Source organism: Solea senegalensis, linkage group LG21 (genome assembly GCF_019176455.1).
Source record: "Solea senegalensis isolate Sse05_10M linkage group LG21, IFAPA_SoseM_1, whole genome shotgun sequence".
Classification (NCBI taxonomy): Eukaryota; Metazoa; Chordata; class Actinopteri; order Pleuronectiformes; family Soleidae; genus Solea; species Solea senegalensis.
The window spans coordinates 3,980,417-4,006,333 of record NC_058040.1 but is presented as its reverse complement, the minus strand read 5'-3'; the positions used below and the strand labels follow the sequence as shown (position 1 = coordinate 4,006,333).

Sequence of the window (25,917 nt, the reverse complement as noted above, 5' to 3'; positions counted from 1 at the left end):
AGTTTCAATTACAGCAAATTCAACTTAAAATATCCACTCTTATTTTTCAGACCAACTGTAAACATAAATAACTCTCTAGCATTTTCTTGTTTTGTGTTCTTGTCTTGTTTCCCACACGCACAGACGTAACATTTATCGAACTCAGCCTTCTCTGATTCTGTAAGTTAGCACGGACTCTGGTTCGGACTTTATTTTAAGAACACGAGAGATGGAACTCTCGTGTTCTTAAAATAAAATGTCACAATCATCTACGTGACTAAACTAACATCTGAAAATGAGTAAAATTGGCAAAGGTCCAGTAAACCCAATACAATGATATTGAACAAACTACAGGGTTTGACTTAACTTAACTTGATATGTTACAAGTTACATGTTTTAGGAAATTGAACCAAAATGGAAGAGATAACCTGGTGTTATAAGGCAGAATCATCATGAGATAGTAACAAAGTAGATTGTTTAGAAATTGGAATTTTCCAATTCATCTTTTCCAGACACTTGGCCATCTTGATTTTGGCAAATTGGACACTCAAAATTGACCTTGGTGTGAGCGTAGGAGTGAATGGTTGTTTGTCTCTACATGTGTCCCGGTGATGGACTGACATACTGTCCAGGGTGTGACCCCGCCTATCGCCCTATGTCAGCTGAGACTGACACAGCACCCCCCGCGACCCTCATGTGGAGGATAAAGTGGTAGAAGATGGATGGATGGATAAATATTTTAGGCTACACATTGTTCCAGTTCAAGTTCAAAGTCACGATTCCAGGACTGATTCTAGTTGATCTAGGCTCAACCCAAGTGCTTAAAGGAGGAGACAAATGAGTATTTTTGATTAAATGAACCTTTGAAATTGAATTACTGAAACGTGTTAATACTTTTGTGAAATCAACCTGTAAAACTGTAAAACAAAAAAGACTGACTCTGGAGTCTGCTCCATCTGCTTTGCATTGCTAAGCAGACGCTTTAATTAAATACACCTGCAGTGTTGCTATTACAAGGATCAGTACATGCACCGGAAACAGTATCATTTTTTTCTTTAATGGAACAAATGAATAAATAAAATAACATTCCACCCTCTCACGTCTCTGCAAAGGTGACAGTTCTTACAGGTTTTATGTTAAATGTGTTAACGAAGGGATTTTACATTTCACTCTAATCATTCCAAAACACTTTTTGTATGTACCCCAAACAAAATAGTCACGCGTCGCTTGTTTTCCCCCTCACGAATGTCGAATGTCAAACTTAGAAAGCGTTCGTTCTCCTCCTTTAATGTCACATAATATCATCCAGCACACTCAGTCCTCACCTCTCCTCACCTTCTCTCTCTCTTTCCACACATCTGTAAAATAAATCAGCCTTCACATGAAATCTTATTTCCGCGCTGTCCATGTGCTGGTTTAGTTTCCTCAGACGAGTTCCTCTCACTCACAGCGTTGTGAATTTAGCTCGTACTGTGAGAGGGCTTTGTGGCTTTCACCCCCTTGAATGTATGAGAAATGAAGCGGACAGGACGTATTCATTCAAATACTGCACTGTAATACAATCACGTTGTTGTGCCAAATGTCACATTTTCTCAAGGTGTGTGAGCGGTGACATGTGACATGATTAGTGCAGGTGTGAGCGCCGAGGAGGAAGATGGAAGCTTTTGGAAGCCTTGGTTGATGTGCGACATCCCTCCCCTCCCACTTCTCTGATTGAAGCCAGAAGAACCAGGTGTCTAAGTGGCTTTGCATCATATTGGCACAGAGAGTGACGGCTATACAGTATCTTTAATATTCAATTCACACAACGCCTACAGACAAGTATACCCCCAGCAACTGCACTGCCCAGCGCATCTCTCACGGGTGACTCTCATCTCCTCTCTGTCATCTAGAACAGCTCCGGCACTCTCTTCCTCGCAGGCGCTCGGCACAGATGAACAGGGGATGAGAGCGGATGGATTTTCTGCCTCTCAGTGAGTGGAATTTACATGAAGAAGATATACAACAATCTCTAAGAGAAGGAAAGAGGAAGACAGCCTGGATTCTGTTTTGCCATAAGGTAAGAAAAAGATGAGTGTCTTCAACTTTGTGACTTTCCATCCCAACACAAGGTCTGATTACTGTGATTTAGTCGAGTCAGTAGTGAATATGCAGAGAGTTTGCTCTTCACTGACACACAAGGAATGACTTTTTTTCAGTTGGACTGTTTCAAGGAAAACAATCACAGCTTGTCAGTAATTTGTCCTTAATATCCTGTTTTCTATTCTTAGATTGTGTTGTTCATTTAAAACATTTTGTACTGAGACTCATGATTGCATGAGGCAGAGACTGTCACCAGCAGCTTAGCTGGAGGAATATTTCTCTTTTCTCGGATTGTCTTCTCAAATAATATTTTATTATTATCATTATCATTATTATTGTTGTTGTTGCTGTTGTTAAAGCGGGTACTTCTTATTTTGTGATTTTTACATTGATTATAATAATATAACACCAGGGGCGTGTGTGTGTGTGTGTATGTGTTATTTGTTATTTGTTACCTCTTTAGGACTCTTGGCATAAACACTGACCTTGTCAGGACCCGTAGTCCTCATGGAGACCAAAACCTGATCCTGATGAGGCAGAACCTCATTTCTGAGTTAGATTTGAATTGTGGTTAGGGTAAAGTTATGGTTAGGCATAAACTGCTAATGAGTAAGGTTAAGGATAATGCTTTGGAATAGCTGTGTGTGTGTATGTGTGCTGTCTTATCTGTAATCACTGTACTATATGATGACATTATGCATTTCTTGTGCACCTCAGGAAGAATAGCTGCCGCAGTAGATTAAACTAAACTAGCTGTATAATATTTTATTCAAGTGTAATTACTTAATTAATTAAAAAATATATATTATTAACTTACTTTTGATTGTCAGGATCCTCGTTAGCTGATGTGGAACATTGCGAAACATTTACATCAAATACAAAGAAAAATGACATGGAATTTTTGGGAGGGAATGAAAAAAAACCAAACATATATTTGTTGATTTCTTGATTTATACACTACTAGGGGCCGTAGGTGTTAAATTTGCCATCATTATTGTGTGTTTTTATCACATTTTAATACAATATTCATCATAAAGTGAACCTGGCTTGCTTTGGTTTGTTTATACCACTGAAAGCCACACACACACATGTTCGACATTCATGATTTGAGGGGACATTACATTGACTTACATTCATTTCCTGGAGACTTACTCTAACCTTAACCACAATTACTAATGGCCTAACCCTAACCTTACCCTAAACTCAATCTAACCTTAAAACATAAATTCACCTTCTTTTTGTCCCTACAAGGAAGACAAGTCCCCATAATGTGACCGTGTAAACAGGTTTAGGTCCCCACAACATTAGTAATACCTGGACACACGCACACATAAATAAATAACGGCATTATACATGTATGTATGTTGAGCTGCATGATGTCATGTGCACCTATGCATCAAAAAAATAAGGTTTAACAAAACTAAACGTTGACCAGAATGTGCAAAAATATATCATTACCAACTAAGTTTGAAATCAATAGTAACCTCATTCTTCTCCCGAGGGTTAAAATTCACATGATTGCTTTAACCAATTGACAAGCTATCACACACACGCTTTCCCACTGCTCTCAGAACTGATTGGTTGTTTTGGTCAGCGTGTTTTTTTTTTTTAGGTTTTTTTCCCCAGGGTGTGTGAGAGCATGCACTTCACCGAATCAACCCATTTACAATCATCAAGGAGACGACAATTGAACTATTGATTTCTGAAGAGAGTTTTGTTGTTTTATGTAGTTACCAACGGATTCTTGTTTGGGCCTGCACTACATGGTGTGTGTGTGTGTGTGTGTGTGATGTCTTCATAATTGGTTGATTTTGTCAAGGGGCGATATTGGATTCTCAAGGCAGAACACATGCACCCATGTGCTGAGCGCACAATAGCTTCTCGGTGTTACACTAATGCCTCTAACGCTGTCTCTCTCTGTCACCAGGATATCACCATGGCTCAGAATCTCATCCTCAACAGCACCTGGAAGATGTCGAACCCCTCCAATGCCTCAAGCTTTCAGGAGAACAGCGTAATCCCCCAGAACATCACCTACGTGGATTTCTACCTCCACAAACCCTCGGTGGCTGCTGTCTTCACCATCTCCTACCTGCTCATCTTTGTGGTGTGCATGGTGGGGAACGGGGTGGTGTGTTTCGTTGTGTTGCGCAGGAAGAACATGCGCACGGTCACCAACCTGTTCATCCTCAACCTTGCCATCAGTGACCTGCTGGTCGGCATCTTCTGCATGCCGACCACTCTGGTGGACAACATCATAACAGGTCAGGATGTGACGGTTGTTCCCGAATGATATAATATATATAATATATAATATTTGTACGTGTCAGGTTCGCTTTGGTAGACCATTCATTGTCTCACATGGGTTTACGTTATCTTGTCACCAGTGGGAATGTGTTTAATTGGCATTCGCTCTAATGTCTCTGCAATGCATGTGGGTTTTTATCAGCTCGAGCTTTGATCGGCATTAGTGGGAAAGTAAGGTGAATGTGCTAATGTCTTCTCTTTCTACTTTGCACATTCACACTCTGAACATTAGCATACCTGTGATCCATTAATGTTTATCATGAACCTTGATTTTTTGCTTAATCTTTTTTTTTCGAATCCATCACCACTGCAGCATTATCACAATGGTGTTTTTTTCTTTTCTGTGAGGTGAGGTGTGAAAAGAAAACACCACAGGATGGCAACATGGGAAAGGTGTTAACTGGCTTTTGTAAGCAGCTTTTCTGGTTGAAAAAAACAATCCCACATATACTATACCTGCTAACTTTGTTTCTCCTTTTCTCTGCAGGGTGGCCTTTCGGTAGAGTCGTGTGTAAGCTGAGTGGAATGGTCCAAGGAATATCTGTGTCAGCATCTGTGTTCACACTTGTAGCAATAGCTGTTGACAGGTGAGATTTGTCGTTGCATTGCTTTGTGCTTGTGTAACCGTGTGATTTTATCCCTTTTGTTTTATTTAATTAATCCATTTTCTCTCATTCCACTCTCTGTCAGGTTCCGCTGCATTGTCTATCCTTTCAAGCAGAAACTAACCATCGCCACCTCAAAGCTAATTATCGTCATTATATGGGTCCTGGCGGTGTTGATCATGTTTCCCTCTGGGGTCATGCTCCAGGTCACGAAAGAGCAGAGGGTGCGGATAGTCCTCGGACACAACAACGACAGCCGCCCCTTCTTCTGGTGCCGGGAAAATTGGCCCAATCAGGAAATGAGGAAAATCTACACCACCGTTCTCTTCGCTAACATTTACCTCGCTCCTCTCAGCCTTATTGTCATCATGTACGCCCGCATTGGCTTCACCCTCTTCAAGACCGCTATTCCTCTGATGAGGGCCAGTGGAACTGTGTCTGGAGAAGGGAGCGGCAACAACAAACTGGGCATGGAAAGTCGCCACACAATTTCCAGGAAGAAGAAGAGGGTGATAATGATGCTGCTGATCGTGGCTCTGCTCTTCGTCCTGTCCTGGCTGCCCTTGTGGACACTGATGATGCTGAGTGACTACGCCAGCCTGACAGAGCACCAGTACCGTGTCATTAACATCTACGTGTATCCCCTAGCTCACTGGTTGGCTTTCTTCAACAGCAGCGTCAACCCAATCATCTATGGGTTCTTCAATGAGAACTTCCGCAGGGGCTTTCAGGCGGCGTTCAAATTCCAGCTGTGCTCTGGTGACATTGAGCACAAAAGGACCTACTCCCACCGGATCAGAGTGAACGCTGTGGTCCCAGCCCAGCCTGCCACACTCAGCAGACCTGGCTCCAGAGTGGGATCAGTGTTAGTGGGGAAGGGGATGTGCTCGTTCAAGGAAGAGGGGTTCTTGGCCGGAAGAAATGATAACAAAGAACAACAAGACCTGATCATGGAAGATCTGGAAAAGGTGTCTCATATTTAGACGCACTGGGAGTGCACAGCACATAGACACTTAAATGGGGTTCTAATGCTTATGGAGAAACACTTATTGCAATGGAAAGGTCAATGGAAAGCAGAACGCAGAAATATGTGTTCCAAGAGAATGTACTCTCAAGGTCTGCAGTATGTGTATTTGTCTTTATAAGTGTTCCTAATGGTGTATATAACAGAGGATAAAGTGTCCAATTGGTTTGATTGGCATTGCGATCATGAGCAAACAGCTCAACTGGAGTCAGATTTTGATTCAGATGTTGCTAAAGCAGGAACAAATCATACAAACTCTCTCATGTGAAAATGCTCGACGACGTGAGAGCAGCCTGCATGTCACACTCTGTGAGGTGAGAAAGATGTGAGAGACCTTCAGGAGATTAAAAAAATAAATAAATAAATACCAATTGAATGTCAAATCTTTCTGACATTCACTTTTTTTTTTTTTAGAACCGGCATATTTTTATTTTTATTTTCCAAACCAATCCAAAACCCCTTTAAGTCTGAACAGAAAAAAACACCTGTGAAGGTCTGGCCTGTGTGTTCAGTACCAGGTATTTATTGGACGCAGCTCCCTGCAGTGATGTAAAACATGACAGCAAAGTGTTTTCATCCTATTTCCGCCACACTGATGCAACACCAGAAATGGAGGCAATGTCACCTTGTCCGCGCTCTGACGCTCGAGTTCAAAGTGACTGACTGACGTACGGACACTAAAAATATATATATTGTTTTATCAAAGTTAATTGGCTTCCGTAGTGCTCAGAAATCGGTACGCAAATTGTGTCTGCAGGGTGACGTAAAACCTGCGAAATTCAACGAATGCTCTTTTTTAGTGCGCCGTCCAAACCAGAGTTTAAATCAGAGGGTCAGCGGACGTTGATCTTACTGCCGCAGGTTTGTCATGTTTCAGGGGGACGATGGCAGCTTGAAACACAGGAAGGAGAATGGGATGCCTGTCAAGAGTGGAGTGCAAGGCGGTGTGTTGAGAATTGTGTCAACGTCCTCCAGTCAAAGTGCATGTTGTCGCGCCTCAGGGCAGTTGGCTGCGGCTGATGGCTATGACGGGCAGTGGCACTGGAAGAAAATCACAGGCTTATTTGGAAACCATCCGTTGTGGCCCCCACTTATCTGCTCTTTGCAGGGCGTAGGGAGATTGGAGCATAAAACCATGTCAGAATGAACACAATTGCATTATTATAAGTCGCTTGCAGTCGGATTGGGGATTTTGTTTTTTTTACTTAAGACAAATAACACTCTGTATAATAACACTCTGTACTCTTAACCTTCCAGTCACACCTACAGAATACGCACTGTTGTGCAAAAGTGACCGCTTTACCATGATCGTACAACATTTGTGTCGTTTTTACATGTGTTCGTTTTGTAAAGCATAGGGTGTCTGACATATGCACCTATGAAAATGTGACCTCAGTCTGTAACATGTTATTGTGTCGTACTGTTGCCGAATAACATCCACAAATTCAGTTATATTATAGCTCAATGTCAAATAAAGACGTGGAACAAAATGAGAATTTAGGAAGAGTTGTGTACTATTATATTAATTATGATGTTGCACTAAAACGACTAAAACATTGTAAATAACATGCTTTGTGGTCAGTATTTGCCAAACTAGAGTAAAGAGTGTGTTTGCTTAAAGGTATAACGTGGAGTTTTTGACCACTCGTGCTGCTACAGAACACGGATTTTCAAAGAATTGTTTACTGCATTATGTAAGGATGCATCTGCACACTGTCTACTTTCCTGCTGTTAGTTTCAAAATATTACGTCAGCTGACAGTGGGTTGTAGTGCTTCACACACACACACACACGCGAAGATTTCTTTAAAAAGGACAGAAATACACTCAACAAGTTTATTGTTGGCCGCTCGGTATCACGTTCTGAAGTGTCTTATAGTAATGAAGGTGTACTTTTTTGTATGCTGCAGCCGTACATGAGCATGCTTCCTTTGATTATGGTGCATTAGTTTGTTATTCATGTGTTTTTCCAAACAAGTCAGCGGCATGAATATACTTATTGTTAAGCTGTGTGCGCGCGGCAGTTTGAAAGCACTCTTAATGATCCTACAGCAAGCACTGCAAATAACCTGCCCCAGGGAGTGACGGAGAAGAAGAATATCTCACTGATGGAGTGTATTCAGCGTTCAGTTCATTTATTATGATGGTGTTGTCGGTGTGTCTGCACTGAGCTGTTAATTATCAGTGTGTGTTTATATATATAAAATGACAGTGAAACTTTGAAAACACTTGTGAGCATGCAGACGTCCGTGATATGTAATTATTCTGTCGTGAATATTATTACATACATGCTACCTGTATTTTAAAAGAAACATGGTGTGTGTTTTGGGATTTGTGATTTTCTGATAAAAATAATAATAAAAAACATTTCATTTACATTTCAGTGTGAAAACTGGATTGTTTGTTATTATTGTTTGAAAAAAAAAAAAGACCCATTAACCATTCGTTGCTAATTTCTGTCTCTCTCTATCGCTCAAAATACTCAAAGAGTAGAAAACAGAGCATTTGTTGGGGATTCCATTGTTTCTGAACTATATATGTGCAGCAACACGTTGGTAAGGGACAGAGTTCAGCTACAGAGGTTACGTTCATTGTGAAAAACACCATGTGTTTATAGTATCTAGATCTTTGGGGGCCACTATGATTTGAAAATGGGATATTTTCAGTCCTCCAATGTGAGTGATGTTTGTCCCCAGATGCAGCCACAAAATTAGCTAAATAAAGAAATTTGCTGGAAACACGACACAACACAACACAACACAACACAACACAACACAACACAACACAACACAGAAACCAAACAGAATATCTTAGGTTGTGTTTGTGAGTGTATTTGCAGTGTCTCACCTTGGATTATTTGATCATTTTACCAGTCATATTAAAATGACAGCTGTGAGTTTATGTGTGAATTTAACCTCTGTGGTATAAAGTATGAAGCACTTGTATTCATATTAAGGAGGGTAATGTATTAAAACCAAAAATAAGTGCAAAAAAGTACACACAAAAATAAGGCTACCTTGTATAGTGACAGAGCAATGAGATCAGATGTGATCAAGTGGATTAGTGAAAGCCATCATAAATGTGGGCGACACTAACTATCTATTAAATCTGTGTCCTGTGGGTTCAAAGAAAATGGATTGTCCGCTCAACAGATTAAGGTAACCTCAGGACCTGCTAATCCCCAAAAGCCATTAGTGCGTCTCCCTCCAGCCGTATCTCACTCTTTGGTCTGCCATTACGTTCATGTGGGTTTTTCATCAAGAACACACAGGTGCCACATCCCAGACCTATTTACTGGCAGACCATATGTCTATTAGACCACACTAAGCGCATCATTAATCTCTAAACAACAGTGAGAAGGGGTTACTTCAGACACTCTGCACTTCATTAAATCTATTGAGCAAATCTCAATACTGTAAATTGATGAGATTTAGTTGTAATTATCTTTTTCTACCTGGGGACCTGCAGAAAATGCACTTTGACTGAACGAGATGATAGACACCCTGATGTGTCATGTTTTTGTGAACTTCCCCATGATTGATGTGGGATTTGAATGTAGACGCGGCGAACGAACGTTTGTAAATCTTATTTTATAAATGAGTCGAAAACAAAGACTTATCTTATTTGTGTAAAGCATGCTACCATCTCCCACTCATGGGATTCAATTTAAAGCAATGCTAATGGCGCTGTAAGAGTGTTTGCAGAGCCACAGTAATACTCACAAAGATACAGCCGTGGGATAACATGCTGCCATGTTTGCCATGATGTTCAACCAGGCTCCTATTGAAAGCAGTCACATGGCGTCCACTCATATCTTCTTTTTCTTCTTCTTTCTTCAGAACATCTGCCTCCACTTGACCCTGAACCTTGTGTCCTCTTCTGTCACACCAACTGCCCTCACGTTCTCCTTCACAACATCGACGATGCTTCCCATATATCCACTCATACCTGCTGTCATTGATGATCCGTGGTCCTCTTAATTGCAGCGTAATTTACAAAATCAATTCTAATGAAGAAGAGATAAAGGTTAAAATCAGCATTGTTGCCACCTGTATGGTGGTTATTTAATCAATGATTATTATTCGCAGTTGTAATGATGTGTAATGTTGTAACGCCATAAAAGATTAAATACCCACAAACATGTATGAGAGAGAGAGTGAGAGTAGCCACACTTCCTCTTCACTTGTCATCTGGTCGAGACGTTTTTGAGAGTCGTTCTGAGGCTTTTTAGGTTCCCTAACATTTCTGTCACATACAGTAGCTGCAGCCCACTGTGTTGGAGAAGCTCTGCTGGGGACCCGTATGTCCCTTATGTCAAAAGGCGCCTTCCCACTATACAGTTCTAGTACGACTCGGATTGACTTGATGTGGGCGGGGTCTTCATAGCAAGTGCCATGGCGTTATTTGACACGTGACGCAAACGCGGGCAAAGCAGTTATTTTCGGTGTAACTGAGATTAGAATCAGTTTATTAAAAAGATTGTCTGACACAGTCACTGAATTAAAATACGGCTGGGTTGTGAGTCTTTTTTTTGTTTTTGTTTTTGTTTTTTAACCTGATCTACAGTTCGGCATTGTGCGGTTTGATTCTTGTGTCGGACGTCGCACTCATGACTCTTCCAGTCACGACACTCGGCAGTCTTATTGACATCACACTTTAGTATCGGCCCAGTTCGCTTGGAACCTCACCACAGCAGGTACTAAAAAAAGCACCAGGTACTATCGCTAATGGAAAAGCAAAAAAAAACAAAAAACCATAGAGCTGAGTCGAGTCGTGCCAGAACTGTATAGTGGAAAAGCACCAAAAGTTTCACAAGACCAAAACACCAAACCACCCTTTAATCACTGATGACACGTTGAGGTCATTTAAATATAATACATTTGGTACATATAGTTCCTTTTAAGAGGCAAGAGACAATGTTCTTGTTCTTGTTTAGTCACTGTCCTAAAGACTCAGCGTGACAGTATGGACATTGGAACTTAATGACCAGCGCCGTGTGAAAAACACAGTCAGGGTGAAATCTAATTTCTTTGTTGTTTGGATACAGAATAGTGCCGCTCCTTTCTGCTGTGATCATTTCCCTTGAAAATTCCTGTCCAGATGAATGTGGATGTGGCTGGGTTTTTTTTTTTTAACAAGATTAAGCAAATAAATTGCCCATTACTGTAATGGCACAATATTTCTCCTGATAATGAAAAGCATTTTGTTAAGCGATGAGCTCCTAAATTACTGCCAAAGAATTACACAAAGTTCTCATCACAAAGGAGCTCATAACAGTTTAACGTCAGCTTTTTCAAAAGCAAATGAAGTGTTTTCCTTGCGTGATTCCACAGTCTCCACCTGGAGCCATGACTTCATGTTTATACATCCAGTCACAGTAAGGGCATGAATATTGTATATTTGACTTGACATTGAATTCCAGTTTAAAGACAGTAAAACGTAGCACTCTCCTCTGCTCACAGTGTCCTTTGTTGTCTCTGGATACTGATAGTTGATTGACTGACAGCAGGTTTTAACAAGAGTCCTCCGACGAAATCAACGGCTGTCTGAGTTTCCAATAGCGAAGTCTGCTTTTGACCTTTTTTTACCAATCCCAAATACAAAAGTGGTAGAAGCTGGTATTACACAGTCATGAAAGGCAATTTCATGCCACCTTACTGTTTACTGTTTGTAAAGCAAACAGATCAGATTAACATAAATCTAATGTGTGCCCGAACATGATCAGCTTAAGGATAATGGTTTATAATTTTGTTTGGAAACATTTCTGCCTCCCAGTGGTCACTAACATGCAATGCAGCTTTAAAGGAATAGTTTAACTGTGAGATATAGATGAGAAGACCTATTCATTAGGGATGAATCTATAGAAGGAGGAAACATGTGGCTTATTATTGCTGCTGCACTCAATGAAGAAATCTCTGCACATATCTTCCCTTACTGGGTCACCAAAGGTGCAAGAATCCTATTGTTTTTGATGTGATTGTTGTTTCTCTTTTGCAGAAAAACATGCTCAAAGCTCACTAACTTTGACACGTACTGTATGTGAAAAATCATCAAGTTCTTCAGCCTTTTCCTGCATTGCTTTTCATTTTGTGAACACACTTGGCCCCAAACATGACATAGTACATAGAAGTACAAGTCTAAAGACATCCGTCCATCCATCTTCTACCGTTTCATCCCCCACATGAGGGTCGCGGGGAGAGCTGTGCCCATCTCAGCTGAAACCGGGCAATCTGCGCAGTCCAAAGACATCTACATGCTAATATTTGTACAATATTCAAGTGTCACTACGCCCCTGAAGTATTTTTTCAGGTGTAAACCAGTGTATACGGTATCTAGTAATGTTATTTGCTGATCTAGGTGGAAATCCTCACAGTTTAGTGTAAAATATTGAAATTATACTGCTTAATCTTTGCCTCTCTCTCTGGTCAAACAGCATCTACTGCATTCAAATTTTTGCCATTGGCTATTTGAGTCCACTCTCATTCATTCACCATGAATTGGATTCACTGAACACTAAACACTGAACAATAAATGTGAGTGTGTGAGTGAATGGTTGTTCGTCACTAAGTTCCCTGGTGGCCCTCACGTGCAGGCTAAACGGTAGAAAATGAATGAATGAGACGTTGTGCAAATCAAACTATAAAGATCATGGTAGACTTTTAGCCATTTTCGTCTACCTTCAAACAGGTAAAGTAAATATCTCCCTGCTTTATATGCTTGCACTTGCTGTACATGCAGTTTGTTGTATTACCATCAGTAAGCCGTGAACTGTTTTGAAAAACAGATACAATCTGAAATAAACAGACCTTGTGCTGGTATCATATCGCATTATTTCCATAAAATAGACTTACAGTTATAAAATACAACATTTATTTCTGTATGACAACACATTCAAATGCAGTATGTACTTACAGACTGACTTTCAGCTTTGTTTAGGTCATCCATCTTCCCCATATGTCCTCTGTATGTCACAAATTTCATCACTTGTGATTGGACTGGTGTCATTCAGACTCTACATGACGCAAACACAGCAGCATCGGCGTGTGGCTGAGTGGGCACAGACTGGCTGTGACATTGCCACAGATGGGCTCATGTGACACCTAGCAATGACTGCGTACTATGTGCATATACATATTTAAGAATGGTAAATATAAGACAAAATAATAGTGGAAATGATAAGATAAAAAAAAGAAGCATTTCAGCACTGGTGCATCCATACAAATGATATCCATTATATATATATATATATATATATATATATATATATATATATATATATATATATATATATATATAAAAATGGTGTAATTTTTTTTTTGCCGTACATAGCTGTCGGTCGTTCTTGTGAGTGAACTTCCAAAAGGTTTTGCTGTGATCTGTCTTTCCTCTCAGCACATTATGCACTAACTGCTGCAATAAAAGTCCGGCGTGCAAGAATTGGGTAAAATGATTTGGCAGAAGTGGAATATAAAATAATTGTTCTGATGTTTGTTTGTTTTTTCGTATACAGTCACTTATTAACCACAATTAAAGTAATCAACATCAATCAGATCTCTTGCACCACCTGTTGGCCTATTGTTGAAAATACAATAATGCTGACTGACGGCGCAAGGTGAATTTGTGTTGAACAGATTCATAACATTAACACATAAAACTACATGGAAACATTCACCATCTTCTGATTTGTTGTGTTTTTGTTTACTACTACATCCTCATGTTATCAGTAATCACACACCAGTGGGACTTTTTGGTAAAATTTATTTTGCAAGTGTTGAAGTGATACATGTTTCCTGGGATTGTCTTAACAATTATGTCTTCTGTCCCCCCAACATCTAGGACAGGGAATGAAAAGCAATCAAGTTTTACAATAGGAGAATATACAGGAGCACAAGGATACAAATGTTAAACTTGAGTACCCTTGATTGAACCCAGACTTGTTTAATCACATATCAGAAACAGACAAAGGGCATACTATCAGTACTAATCCAAATCTCTTCATACCTCAACCATGTGTGTTTATTACTATTCTATATTGTTATTTTTATCAAAGATGTATAGTCTATAATCACACTTAAAGAGATTTTCAAACACGCGTAGAGTGTTCAAAAGATGCTCCCGTGTGCTTCCATCCTCTGACCCTCGACACGTCGTCTCCTCCTGGAGGAGCCGCTTCCAGGTGAGACGTTACAAATCATCATGCTCCAAGACATATGAAAGTTCTCCATACAATCAAATATACAGATTAAAAACAGTCAGTCAAACTGGCGTGATACATAATATATCTGCAGAAGCAATCACTGGGACTAAGGCAGATAAACTGGAAACCATAGTTATTGTAAAAGACCAGCGAAATTAGAAGAAAAGCACAAAGTGCAGCAAGACGTCTTAGAATGACATGAGTCATTGAAATGAAAAAGCGTTATCCCAAGGGTGCCTCTCACTGAGTGGCTCTTCCGGTCTTTATTTTGCTTAGAAAATGAGGAAACCATTGAGGAAGGATGTGGCAGTGAATAGACATGAAAAAAAAAAAATATACAAAAAATTGACCATTCAAGCTCTCAGTTCACCCTTCGTCTTTTGTGGTGTTAGCCTCTAGATCCTCGTCACTGTCTAAATCACTGAAGAGCCTCTTGGCAATGGTATTTCTGCTTCTCTCCTCTTTAATCCCCTTCTTTAGCTGCACTGGTGATGGTTTCACTGGTTATCGAAAAGAGAAAAGAGGGTTACTCTCATGTGTGACATTTAAATATAAACATGCAAACTGCTGTCAGATGAGTTCACACAATGCTGATGCTGCTCGGTGTTTCTCGGGATGGCAGTGCTTTGTTTTCGTGTGTCGCGTGACATCTGATCAAGTATCCAAAAAAAGTTAGAAACCAGCGCTGTGTGTTCCTGTGCTCTGGAGGCGTGGCTTCAGAGGGAAACATGAAGAAAGGGGCTTGGACTTTTACTTCAAACTATTTTTCCAGGATTTCCAACCCTAGCTTTCAGTTCCCTTTTAGTTCTTATATTATTGCTTGTTTAGTTTTATTTTGAAACTCATATCCTCTCTCATTTCAGGTGTCATTAATTCCCGCCCTCCTGTATTTCCCGTGTCTTTCATTTATGTGCACCTGCCCTTTTCACTGTCTCCCCCAATGTTAAGGAATTAACCCCTGTTCTAAGATACATAAGTGTGGTCCTAAGATACTGAAATGATATTAGAATATGGACCCAGGGTTGTGATTTCTGAAAGTAGTGGGGTAAGTCTGGGGTGGTAGTGGTCGTTAAATCTGTAGTGCGTAATTTTTAAACATAGACAAATGCCCGTTATATTCAAACCATTTCCAAATGAGTTCACACATCAGCTTCACATGACTCTACGGTTTAAGACAGACGCAACAGCAACAGCAACATTGTGCGAGTAAGATGGCTGCAAACAGGTTGGAGTATAACTAAAAACATTAAGAGAAACGTGTGAAAGGTTTCCGACGTGAATTCTGCTGTTGAACAAACCCAGTCGTGCAGCAGTTTGACACATGTTGAGGTTGACACGGGTTCAAATGAACGGTGCAGCACACAAATACCGTTATTGTTCCTATTCACAAAGGCCGAGGCAGAATAATAACAACACAAATCACACAGTGACAAATCACACTTACTGTTCACTTTAGAAAATTTTGTATGCTTGTTATGCGCCAATGACACCAGAACAAATTCCTTGTATGTGCAAATCGTACTTGGCAATAAAGCTCTTCTGATTCTGATTCTGATTCTGAGTGCAGCTTTAAACCACAGACTTTGTTGTTTGGTCCCTTGTAAAAACCACCACCCTCCCACCTGGTGTTTTTTAATCTCTCACCTGCTGATGGGACAAACTGGTCTTCAGCTCTGCTGCCATTGTCGCTGTGACTCGTGCTAACCGCCTCTCTCTGCTCCTCATCTGTGACAATTCGCTGTCTTGCACTCTCAAAAACAGACTTAATGACGATCGAATCCTCGTAGATCTGCGGAAGCAAACGGAGACAACGCGCACACACGCAGGCACAGGCGCGGTTAACCAGAGCCAACCGCATACTTTTCAAATACCATTTGAAAAAACGATTGTGTTGCTCCTCGATTAAAGAATTCCTCCGGGCTTACCTGAGATCCCTCCAGGTTATAAGTCTGAGCGTTGTGACACAGCAGGAAAATATCTTTCTCCAAATCCCCCACACTTCTGTACTTGTGATTGCGCACACGTTCCTGTGAAGCAGAAGGTGAGCAACAACATTTAATGTGACCACTGTAACAAAGCTGTTCATACACTATTTATTCCAGTGGCACATTCTTATCTTGTCAAACTTAAACACAAGATCCTTAAATGCAAACCCAGACAAGGTGATACGGATACACACAGTGGGAAATTACTAAGTGTCCTATCTTCAAGGATGTTCAGTTTTTCTTCCTTCTTTTGTGAGTTTGGGATAGAGATGAGATTTATTCTATAGTACACTTGGGTAGCTTAGGGAAACAGCCAGGACAGTTCTGCCTAATGGGAGAAATCCATCTAGCAGCGACTCAGAAATAACCATTTTTGGGTTCAATGAGCTCTATTATGTTAATGTCCGGCTCTCGATTTGTTGTCAGTGCTTGGCCTGATTCACAAGTCAAAACACAAACAAAGGATTTATCTCAGACCGTCTGACTGGCGTGGACTGCATCAGCTGAACCTCTGTTAGGCAACAGGAGGTCCATCCATCAGCGACGGAGACAGCATGGGCATCTCGTTGCGTAAAAAGATGTCGTCTGTGAATCATTTCAATGTTAAGTGCTTCATAGAAAAAGAGCAGAAGATGCTTCTCCGTGTCTGCTCTTGTTATTATTAGTCCTGTAGAAATGCACTAATACGATGACTCAAGTGGAGCAAACTCCCTTTCCGGAAGCACAGAAGCTAATGTTGCTGGTAAAATGTTACTCTGCTGATGTCAATCAACTAGCACCACCGGTATCTGTACACAGCGGTGCATTAATGTCCTATAATACTACTCATCTAGGGACAATGAGCTGTGCTTGAAATGTGAGTGACTGTTGCATAAAAAAAATTGCTTTTTATGTTTGTTTTTATTTGAAAATGTGCCCACTTTAGCAAAAAAGAGGACGGAATTTGTTTTTCGGTCTGCTTCTCTCTCACCGGGCTCCGCCCACATTATTAATGTATTGGCTGCACCTGTGATGGCTCCGGCACTGTGTTTGGTTGCTGCTGTTTCTAAGGTGAGTCTCTTCTGTGGCTGTGTTCGGGTTGAAGTAGTCTTTCTGAAGTCGTTTCTTTCAGCCCCGTGTGTCCATTACTGTCGATGCATAATTGTAACCTGGAAGGTGCACTGGATGCCGTTTCCTCCGCTCTTATACACTTGATGTATGTCATATTAAAGGTCAAGAAAATGTGAACTGCCAGGTGTCTCACATTTCCCCCACCTTTATGAAGACACACGGTACTTCTCTTCTCTTATAATGAGGTCTGTGATTTATGGTCTGGCATACTGACTTCTGACTTATTCAGTTGAGTGTGCTTATGCTTACTTACACTTTAGAAACGTATTGGTCACTTAAGTTATTGCTGTGTAGACCATCCCTCCTTTATTATGCTCCAGCGCGAGCGAGACATAACTGTGAATTAAGATGTCCATTTTTGAATACAGTGACATTTAAACCCATCATAAATGTGTGTAACAAACTTTTCTTTGTCTGCCTGTTTTATTGTTTGGTCACGTGTCCTCTACTGAAGGTCGCGAGCTCACAGATGAAAGTGAAAAAACTGCACGAATCTAAGAGTGCAGAGATTTTATCTATCTATAAAAAAATCATTTTTTTAAATCACCAGGGGACCTGCTTATTAAAGCTCTTTTTTTTTAATTATTATGACTAAATCGTGTTATCACACGCTTCACACATGTTTGTGGCTTAGATCACGAGAATGCTTTGCCACTTATTTTGAGGTGAATACCTACAGCTGCTCAAAATACAGTAATTAGCACAGTTTAGTGTGAACAAAATAAAGCGACCAAACTGCCTATTCCACCCCCGTTTTTCTTTGTATAAATCAGGTTTGTGGTTTATTTATTTTTTGGATTCGAGCCCATTGCTGGTGTCATTCTGTCATGCTGGTGTTTTCTGCTTTCGCTGCTGATTGCTTAGCTTGTGTGAGTCATACTTTTATTTTGTATGCTATTATTTTTAGCTGTCTCGTATTTCCGAGGCAAACTATAACAGCTTGGCTCTGAGGACGGCAGTGTGTTCAGTCCTTCGCTGAGACCCACACAGGAAATTCTCAACATTCACATGGACTACCATGAGATGATGAGTAAACAAACAATCATTGTTCCCCGAAGAATGAATCCTCAGACTTTTGAGTTTTTGTGTGAAATTGTTAGGATCTGATCCATTAAAAACAAACTTAAATGACTTATTGGGACTTATTGGACTTTATTTTTATGTGTTTGTCTCTTATTTGCTGCTGTCTGCTCTGATGTATTTCACCCATACTCATGTTATCCCGTGCTTCCTTGTTTAGGCTTCAGTGTTCCTCAGGGTTTTGTCATTTTTTCCTTCCAAAAGTTTTGCCTCTTCCTGTTATACCTGACTGTGCTCTCCTTTTTTCCTGCCAACCAGTGAGTATATTTCCCATTACATTTCCTTTTTCCACCTACACTACTTGCAAAAATAAAATAACAAAAATATACAGAAATATCTCATACAGTTGTGATCCATACAGCATCTCCCATGCTACCATTTGTCAAATGTTAAATAAAAAATCATTCTGCCTCAGCTGAACTTAATTTAGAGCTAAAAGCAACGTCTTTGTATCTTTACTTGACATCTTCCACAATATGAATGAAAATAATCTGTGATCTGCTATATTAATAAAATACAAACACCAACTTTAAAAGCTATGAGTACAATTTTGACATACAGTACCAGTCAAGGGTTTGGACAGTTACCTATTTTGGATTCAAAGGGCCACTTTGACCTGTCATAGCAGGAAAAGCACAGGTATCACAGTTCTGTTCATGTCAGACCAGCATAGATCCACAAAAATCCATTATTAAATGTCATAATGGCAGCTTGCCCCTATTCATATGTATTATATTATCATTATCATGATTCTAAATGTTAATTTATAACAATTTGTATATTCATATTTAAACTATACTGTCAACCAGGTATTTAACCTCTGAGGCTGAAGCCTGTCGAGAGAGTCGTTGAGTTGAACAAAGCAGATTGTTCAGCCCTTCCTGTGTTTGACACACACAAACACACACACACACACACACTAGTGACTTTACACCAAACTTCTGTCGTTGTTGGAGATTAACCCACGTTTTTAGGAATGTTAAGTAGTTTTAAGTGATCTACAGTTTGCCACCGTTCAGCTTGATTTGTGAGTGGGATGTCTCTTCCTGTGACGGGACTCTCTGGCCAGTCAGTGGCCAGCAGTCTGACCAATCATCACATAGTACCTACTGTACTTAAGCACGCTTGGAACCTCGCCGGAGCAGGTAGTGGAAACCCTACTTAAAGCGAGGCGAGGCGAGTAGATCCGCTGGAAATGCGGCATTAGTGTCTTAGTCCACTGGACTCACGGGCAATCTCCAATAGCAACCAAAACAGAGAGTGATGAGGATGCAGCCAGCGCCCCGTTACAGTACAGGAGAGTGTCAACTCATGTTACAAGTGAGTTACAATGTTACGTGTTCCTGCTGAATGCTGACACTGCGATAAACGGAGCCATGTTGGTCACCTTCTCGTCGGTTTGTTGGTAAGAAGAAGGTAAGACGGTGATTTCCTGGTCTTTCTGTGGAGATGTAAGCGCCTTCCTCTCTTCTGTGGTGAAGTTTAAGGGAGGTGGTACTGGACATTGTGGCTGATACTTTGAGTCTTAGGTGTTCTGCCTCCGTGTTGGAGCACTTGTTTCTGATCGCTGGCTGGGACGAGAGTTTAGTCCTTTGAGTGAGGATTCTGTTGTGGACAGATTATTCGCCCACTTTTTCTGCGTCTCCGCCTGTGTTGTGTTGTAATCCATGTGTAGAAATAACAAGATGCAACTCAACAGTATACTGTGATGTATTAACCCCGCTCCCAACACTGTATATTATATATATAGAAAAACTCAGATGCAACTTAGCAAGTCTCTCGACAGTTTTCAGCCTCAGAGGTTAAATACCTGGTTTGGTTTTTCCCACCAATTTATCAGAACTGAAGAAGCCTCTTGGATGAGGGGTGACACGTTTTCAATTTAGCTCAAGAAAGTCCAATCTCCGACAGCTACCTACAGAAGATTAATCTGTTCTACAACAAGCCACAAGCCTTGTTGCTTCTCGATGAATCATATCCAATTGACCAAAGTGCTGTACAGTTGGACATAAAAACAACACAAGAAAACACTAAGACCAACTTCAAACCAACAGGACCTTAAAATAATAAAAAGCGTTAAGACACATAGGAAAGGAAAGACGGGTTAAAATAGGCAACTCTCGTGCCGAGCCAAGAGCCAAGGAATAAAAGTGCGTTTTGAGGTTTGATTTAAAAACAGGCAGTGTGGGGGACAGCCGAACATGTGGCGGCAGAGCGTTCCAGAGATTTGGAGCTGGAACTGAAAAGGCTTCTGTCCCCCCTGAGATTTAGTCAAGACCTCGGGACAGCCAGAAGCAGCTGGTTAGATGATCTGAGTGTCCTGGATAAATTAAGTGATAGAGATACTTTGGAGATTGCCCGTGAAATGATTTATATGTTGAGAATAAAATCTTAAAATCAATCCTAAAGCGCACAGGGAGCCAGTGATGTGAAGCCAGAACAAGGGAGATGTGCTCACATTTAAGAGCACACGTTAACACCAACGTAAAGCGCATTACAGTAGTTGAGACACCTGGCTATTGTGAAGTGTTGATGTGAGTGATATAAATACACTCGCTGTCTTTGGAAGGATTATTTACCAGATGACGATTCATCCCCCACTGACTTGCTTTTGTCTCAGCAGATGAGACATCTGTACGTGTCTCATCCGGATATTCAGCGACACGTACCCTGATCCTTCGGAAGTCAACGGGCTTTCGGATGAGCTCGTAGTACTCGGGTACCTCCTTCTTAGAGGGGAGTTGGACAAAGCCTTTACTGATCTGTCGGCCCAACCTGTAATAACACAACGTGACAGATCATGTCTTCATATCAAGAATCCGTTCCATAATGTCAACACGTTGTTGAAATAACAAATCCATTCTTGTTATCTTTCGAAGGTTGTTTATTCTGGATGACGATTAAATCATATTGTTTGCAGCAATAAAATAGGTTTTCTAATCATTGGTTTAATGTGTTCTTAGTATATCTCTATATGAAGAAGTCACAATCCCAGATTTATTACGTTGATATCTGCAGAATTGCTACGCTCGTTTAAATCATCATGTTACATGATGCAGCAAAAATACTGGAAGCCAAACTGAACCTTGACCTCGGTGCTCCAGCAAATAAGATAAATACAAACTGCAACAGCAAGAACATTGTAATGCTGATCTGATTCTGGACAATAAGACAATATACATTATCAATAGATCATCTAAGGTTGGACAAAAAGGAAATATGTGTGCGTATGTTGAGACAGAATGAAGGATGGCTTTATGAGACATGTATGTGAGAGAACACACAGCTGGCAACGCCATTATAGCTCATAGGTAACATCTGTACAGATGTCACAGTAAACGCTGGCTCCAATTCAGCGTTCCAGGCAACAAAGTGGTTTGAATGCAAAGTGAGGTTAAAATCAAATGAAATCAAACAAACTTGTGTAAAGTCACTTCTTTATCATACTTCTTTATGCATCCTCCGTTGTTTATGTTCTGTAATCTTACTTCCATGTCTACAGACCAGCATTTGAACATGGTAGTGACTTAACTAGCTTGTGATGATCTTTGGTATTTTGAGGGAATGAGGGGTGGTGATCATAACCATTTTGTGGTTATGAATGTGGTCAGGGTTTAGGCACAGAATCATGATCATGGTTAGGATACGAACAAATGTTTTGAGTTGCTCCAGAGCTGTGGTCTGCAGCTTGGCAGCTATGTTTCCCCTTTGTCTCCTCAACCTCTGGTTGGTGATAATTTAGCCTCAAATCTTTGTAAATTGTGTCACAATAATATATTTTCTTTGTCTAGTTAGAAGTGGAAGGAGGGAGATAAAAGCCTGCAGCCTGTCTTTGAAAATCACTGTCACTCAGCACAGTATCGCAATATTTTAGCGTATCAATATTTTCTTAAACCCCTAATTATCAATTGTCAGTGTGTTCACATTATTGTAAGCATGCAGTTAGCATTCAAAAGTATGTTCAAATTAAAGGACTAGTGAGGGAAGTCGACTTCTTTCTTTACACGGTGATCTTACGCTCTGGCTGGTATATCCATAAAACAAGGCCCTCACCTAAAATACATATAAATAAAAATAAAATACATATAAAAGGCAGATTCTAAGGCTATGAAAACAAAACAAGCTTTTATTTAAAGTAAATACACATTTCTGCCAGTAAACCCTCTTAAATGTTAACACCCTGGTGTTTCAGAGGATGTCAAAATATCTGAATATTGTGGTGATGAATTCAAGGTCATAAATATCTTCACATTTTAACATGTCGTGACATAGTTATAGTAATCTGTGAACATGGCCGAGCATCTGTTCAAGCACTCACTCACCCGTCCTTGTAGTTGATAACCATGTCGACCAGTGTGTTCAGCGTCCGGGTGAGTTCGGGTGGATTTGGAGGGAGTTTCTCTGCCGGTGGGCGCCCTCGCTTCCTTTTGACCTTCTCGCCCGTTTCCTGTCCGGCCTGAAGCACCTTCTCTCCATGCTGGTCTCCTTTACGCTTCTTCAGACCGATGTCCTCTTCCATGTCCTCCAGGGAACCGTTCTCTCCTGCCTCAGGCTGCAGTGAGAGGCAACATCTAACTTATCCAAAACAATCTGTATATTGTTGCAGACAAAAGTACAGTGTGATGCCAGTTGAGGATAAGGAGTAAAGAAGAGCTGTGAGTGATTCCCATTCAAACCTCTTCCATTTCCATTCATGTGACACTTACAGACACACAGTCGACCAGATGTTTTTATACAATGCTTCACATAGGAAGCTACAGAAGTCTATTACCCTCAAAATGAAAGCACTCTCACGCTCCATCTTAAGTACGAGCATTCAGAATAATCGATTTATAAATGACAATTGTATTTAAATAAAAAAAAAGCGGATTTGTTTATTCATTACAATAAAGCAACTCAAATGCTGTGCTGTGCTCGGAAAATTTAGGACAGATTATTTCATCTGGAGCCTTTGATGTCAGATGATTATCAAGGGGAGGCGCATTTCAGAAAAAAACAAAAAAAAAAAGGCACAATGGATGTGAATAAATTTGAAGAAGCCATGTTCCGTGTCTAAAAGTGCTACTAATGCAATAGATATGAATCCACATTTCCCTGGTTTGCACTCAAATAAGACGTGGAACAGGATTTGTAGGTGTGTGGCTTTACGGCGAGGGTGTCTCTGCTGCATCCTGTGATATCTCCCCAGCCATTTCAAACATCTGCAGCAGCCACAGTGTATTATTCCACAAAGGCAATTAGAGGCCAGAAACATGAGTATGCATACAGCAGCAGCAGCAGCAGCAGCAGCTGAACCCAGCCGAAGAAAAGGAGGGAGGACAGAGATACGGCACGCTGTCCAATCCCAAACAGAATATTGATGCATCAATCACACATGGGCTCAGACACATCAGCGTTCTCTTCATGTGATACACATGAGTGCACTTGTGAACATGCATTTCTCAAGGACAGAGATGGAAATCGTCCTTTTACAGTGTGCCCACACTGGCCGCAGCAGCAAAAACATCATCAACAACAATAATAACAACATCTGCCTTTGGTGGAAGATGCATGCCTGCACTTCCCGCCCCCCCCCCGAAAATACATGGGATTGAGTTAGAAGAACACAACACTCGAGTGGAAACAATAGAAATCCCGCTCATCATCGCTGGGCTCAAATGGAGGCTTTGAAAGAGCCCCTCTGCTCTCCCCTCGCTCTCTAAGGGGCTGCAATTGTTACAGCGGGAATACTGGAGGCATGGAGGGGTAATCCTCACAGATGTATGACACAGCTGAGAGGTGTCTGATTGACAGTGTCTGTGTCTCTGTGTGTGTGTGTGTGTGTGTGTGATGCTCCATGCTTGTGCCATCACCCTAACAAGCCTCTTCCTTTACTAATCTGGCAAAGATTCCCCTCTCATCTGTTACAACACACACCTTCACACTCCCTCTCTTCCTCCCCCCCCTGTTCTCTCGCTCTCACACACACAAGACAGATAGACAGACACTCTTTCCCTGCGCGCGCGCACACACATAGACACACTCTCGCGCGCGCGCACACACACACATTTTTTTTTTTTTGTATCCATCTCTTCCCATGCGATGTAGCCTGGCGGAATCGTGCGCCCGAGAGGGGGAAGACGGAGCGAGACATGAAGAAAGAAAGGGTATTTACCTGAGTGCAATCTGCAGGCTGGCTATCAGGATCGGCTGCAGCTGTGGGGGAGAGAATTAGCAAGCCAGCATAGCGGCGAGCTGCTAGTCTCTTCATCAGCTGATCACTCAGAAGCAGAGCCCAGAAGGGGGGAGAATAAAAGCGCTATGTTTTCATATACAAATCAATGGGCTGGTGGGGGAAGAAAACACAAACGCCGTGCCCATCTCCTGTCTGCAGCTCTCCGACGTCTTTTTCCCTGACTCTGGAAGGCCCCGAGCTTGTCTCCCTCTGCATGTTTTTAATATCGACTCTTGCCAGACGGGAGGTTTTTTTTTTCTCCCTCTCTTCGTCCTACCCCTACTGTTAAAGTTATCCGGTCCATTTTTTCCCCCCCTAACTTTTATTCTTGTTATTATTGTTGTTATTATTATTGTTGCTTAGTGTATGCATTGCGTTTATGGAGGCGGATGGAGTGTGTTATTTCATGTCGACCAATGCATGGGGATCTGGGAAACATGACTTCAGGGCTGCAGCCACACACACACACACACATGGTTCATGATGTATGTGCACACACACACACACAGAATTCCAGCATGGTGATTAATGCATAAATATTCACTCAGATTTCACATGTTTCTGCCAAGACTGAAACGAAAAAATATCTGTGCAACACTGAGCTCCATTAGTTTCTGTGAAAACAGTGGACTTTTTTCTAGTTTGGACCGATGTTCAGACACATCTGGTTTCTGTAAATCAGTGTTTCTTTCCCCCCTGCATGTTGTGCAAAATGCTGCCGGGGAAAACACACACACACACACACATATACTTGTGTCTCTATTGTTGTGTGACCCTCATAGACCCCCATAACCATCCTAACTACATGCGTAATCCTAATCTACTCCAAATCCTAATCCTATCCCCCCAAAATCAAGTCCTGACCCTCAAAATGTATTTTTGAAGTTGTAAGGCCCTGGTAAAAGTTTCTTTACAACATGACAATAATGTTTTTCTACCAAAATCTTTACACAAAAATCGGAGTTTAAGTGTAAGATCCTGTAGCACGACCCTCAATTGAGGTCACACTCGTAAGGATACAGACTGTTGTTCAGATCCAGATGTGTCATGCACAGATTTGCCAGTTGTGGGTCTCGAGCTCCTGGAACAGGAAGCAGAAAGACATTCATGATGCCCACGGGTAGAACAGGCCACCCGCAGCAGTGCTGTCAGGCCATGTTTCTCCAGGTGATAGTCTGGTCTAGTTCTATTTCTCATACTTTTACTTATTATTATTCATTTTTTTATATCACTTGTAGATCCATGCTGTTTCCACATGATCTGCTGACGGAGTAACGTTTCAATACTTTCACCAGATTGTTTTACAAAAGCCTCACTCAAACATCACGGTCAATT

At 41.0% G+C, this 25,917-nt stretch overlaps 2 protein-coding genes across 2 annotated transcripts; one reads left to right on the top strand and one right to left on the bottom strand.

Annotated features, from left to right (window-relative positions):
* Positions 1–1,873: 1,873 nt before the first annotated feature.
* On the top strand, positions 1,874–8,319 carry LOC122758146 (neuropeptide FF receptor 2-like). The gene is made up of 4 exons (XM_044012092.1): positions 1,874–2,038; positions 3,989–4,325; positions 4,856–4,955; positions 5,059–8,319. The coding sequence occupies exons 1-4, from the start codon at positions 1,934–1,936 to the stop codon at positions 5,954–5,956; spliced, it is 1,440 nt and encodes a 479-aa protein (XP_043868027.1). The 5' UTR covers positions 1,874–1,933; the 3' UTR covers positions 5,957–8,319.
* A 5,418-nt stretch (positions 8,320–13,737) lies between these two features.
* On the bottom strand, positions 13,738–25,062 carry LOC122787035 (probable global transcription activator SNF2L2). Its single transcript, XM_044053578.1, has 6 exons — positions 24,523–25,062; positions 22,691–22,920; positions 21,038–21,143; positions 16,119–16,220; positions 15,838–15,982; positions 13,738–14,693 (listed from the first exon to the last, which is right to left on the bottom strand). The coding sequence occupies exons 1-6, from the start codon at positions 24,616–24,618 to the stop codon at positions 14,560–14,562; spliced, it is 813 nt and encodes a 270-aa protein (XP_043909513.1). The 5' UTR covers positions 24,619–25,062; the 3' UTR covers positions 13,738–14,559.
* Between the last annotated feature and the right edge of the window lie 855 nt (positions 25,063–25,917).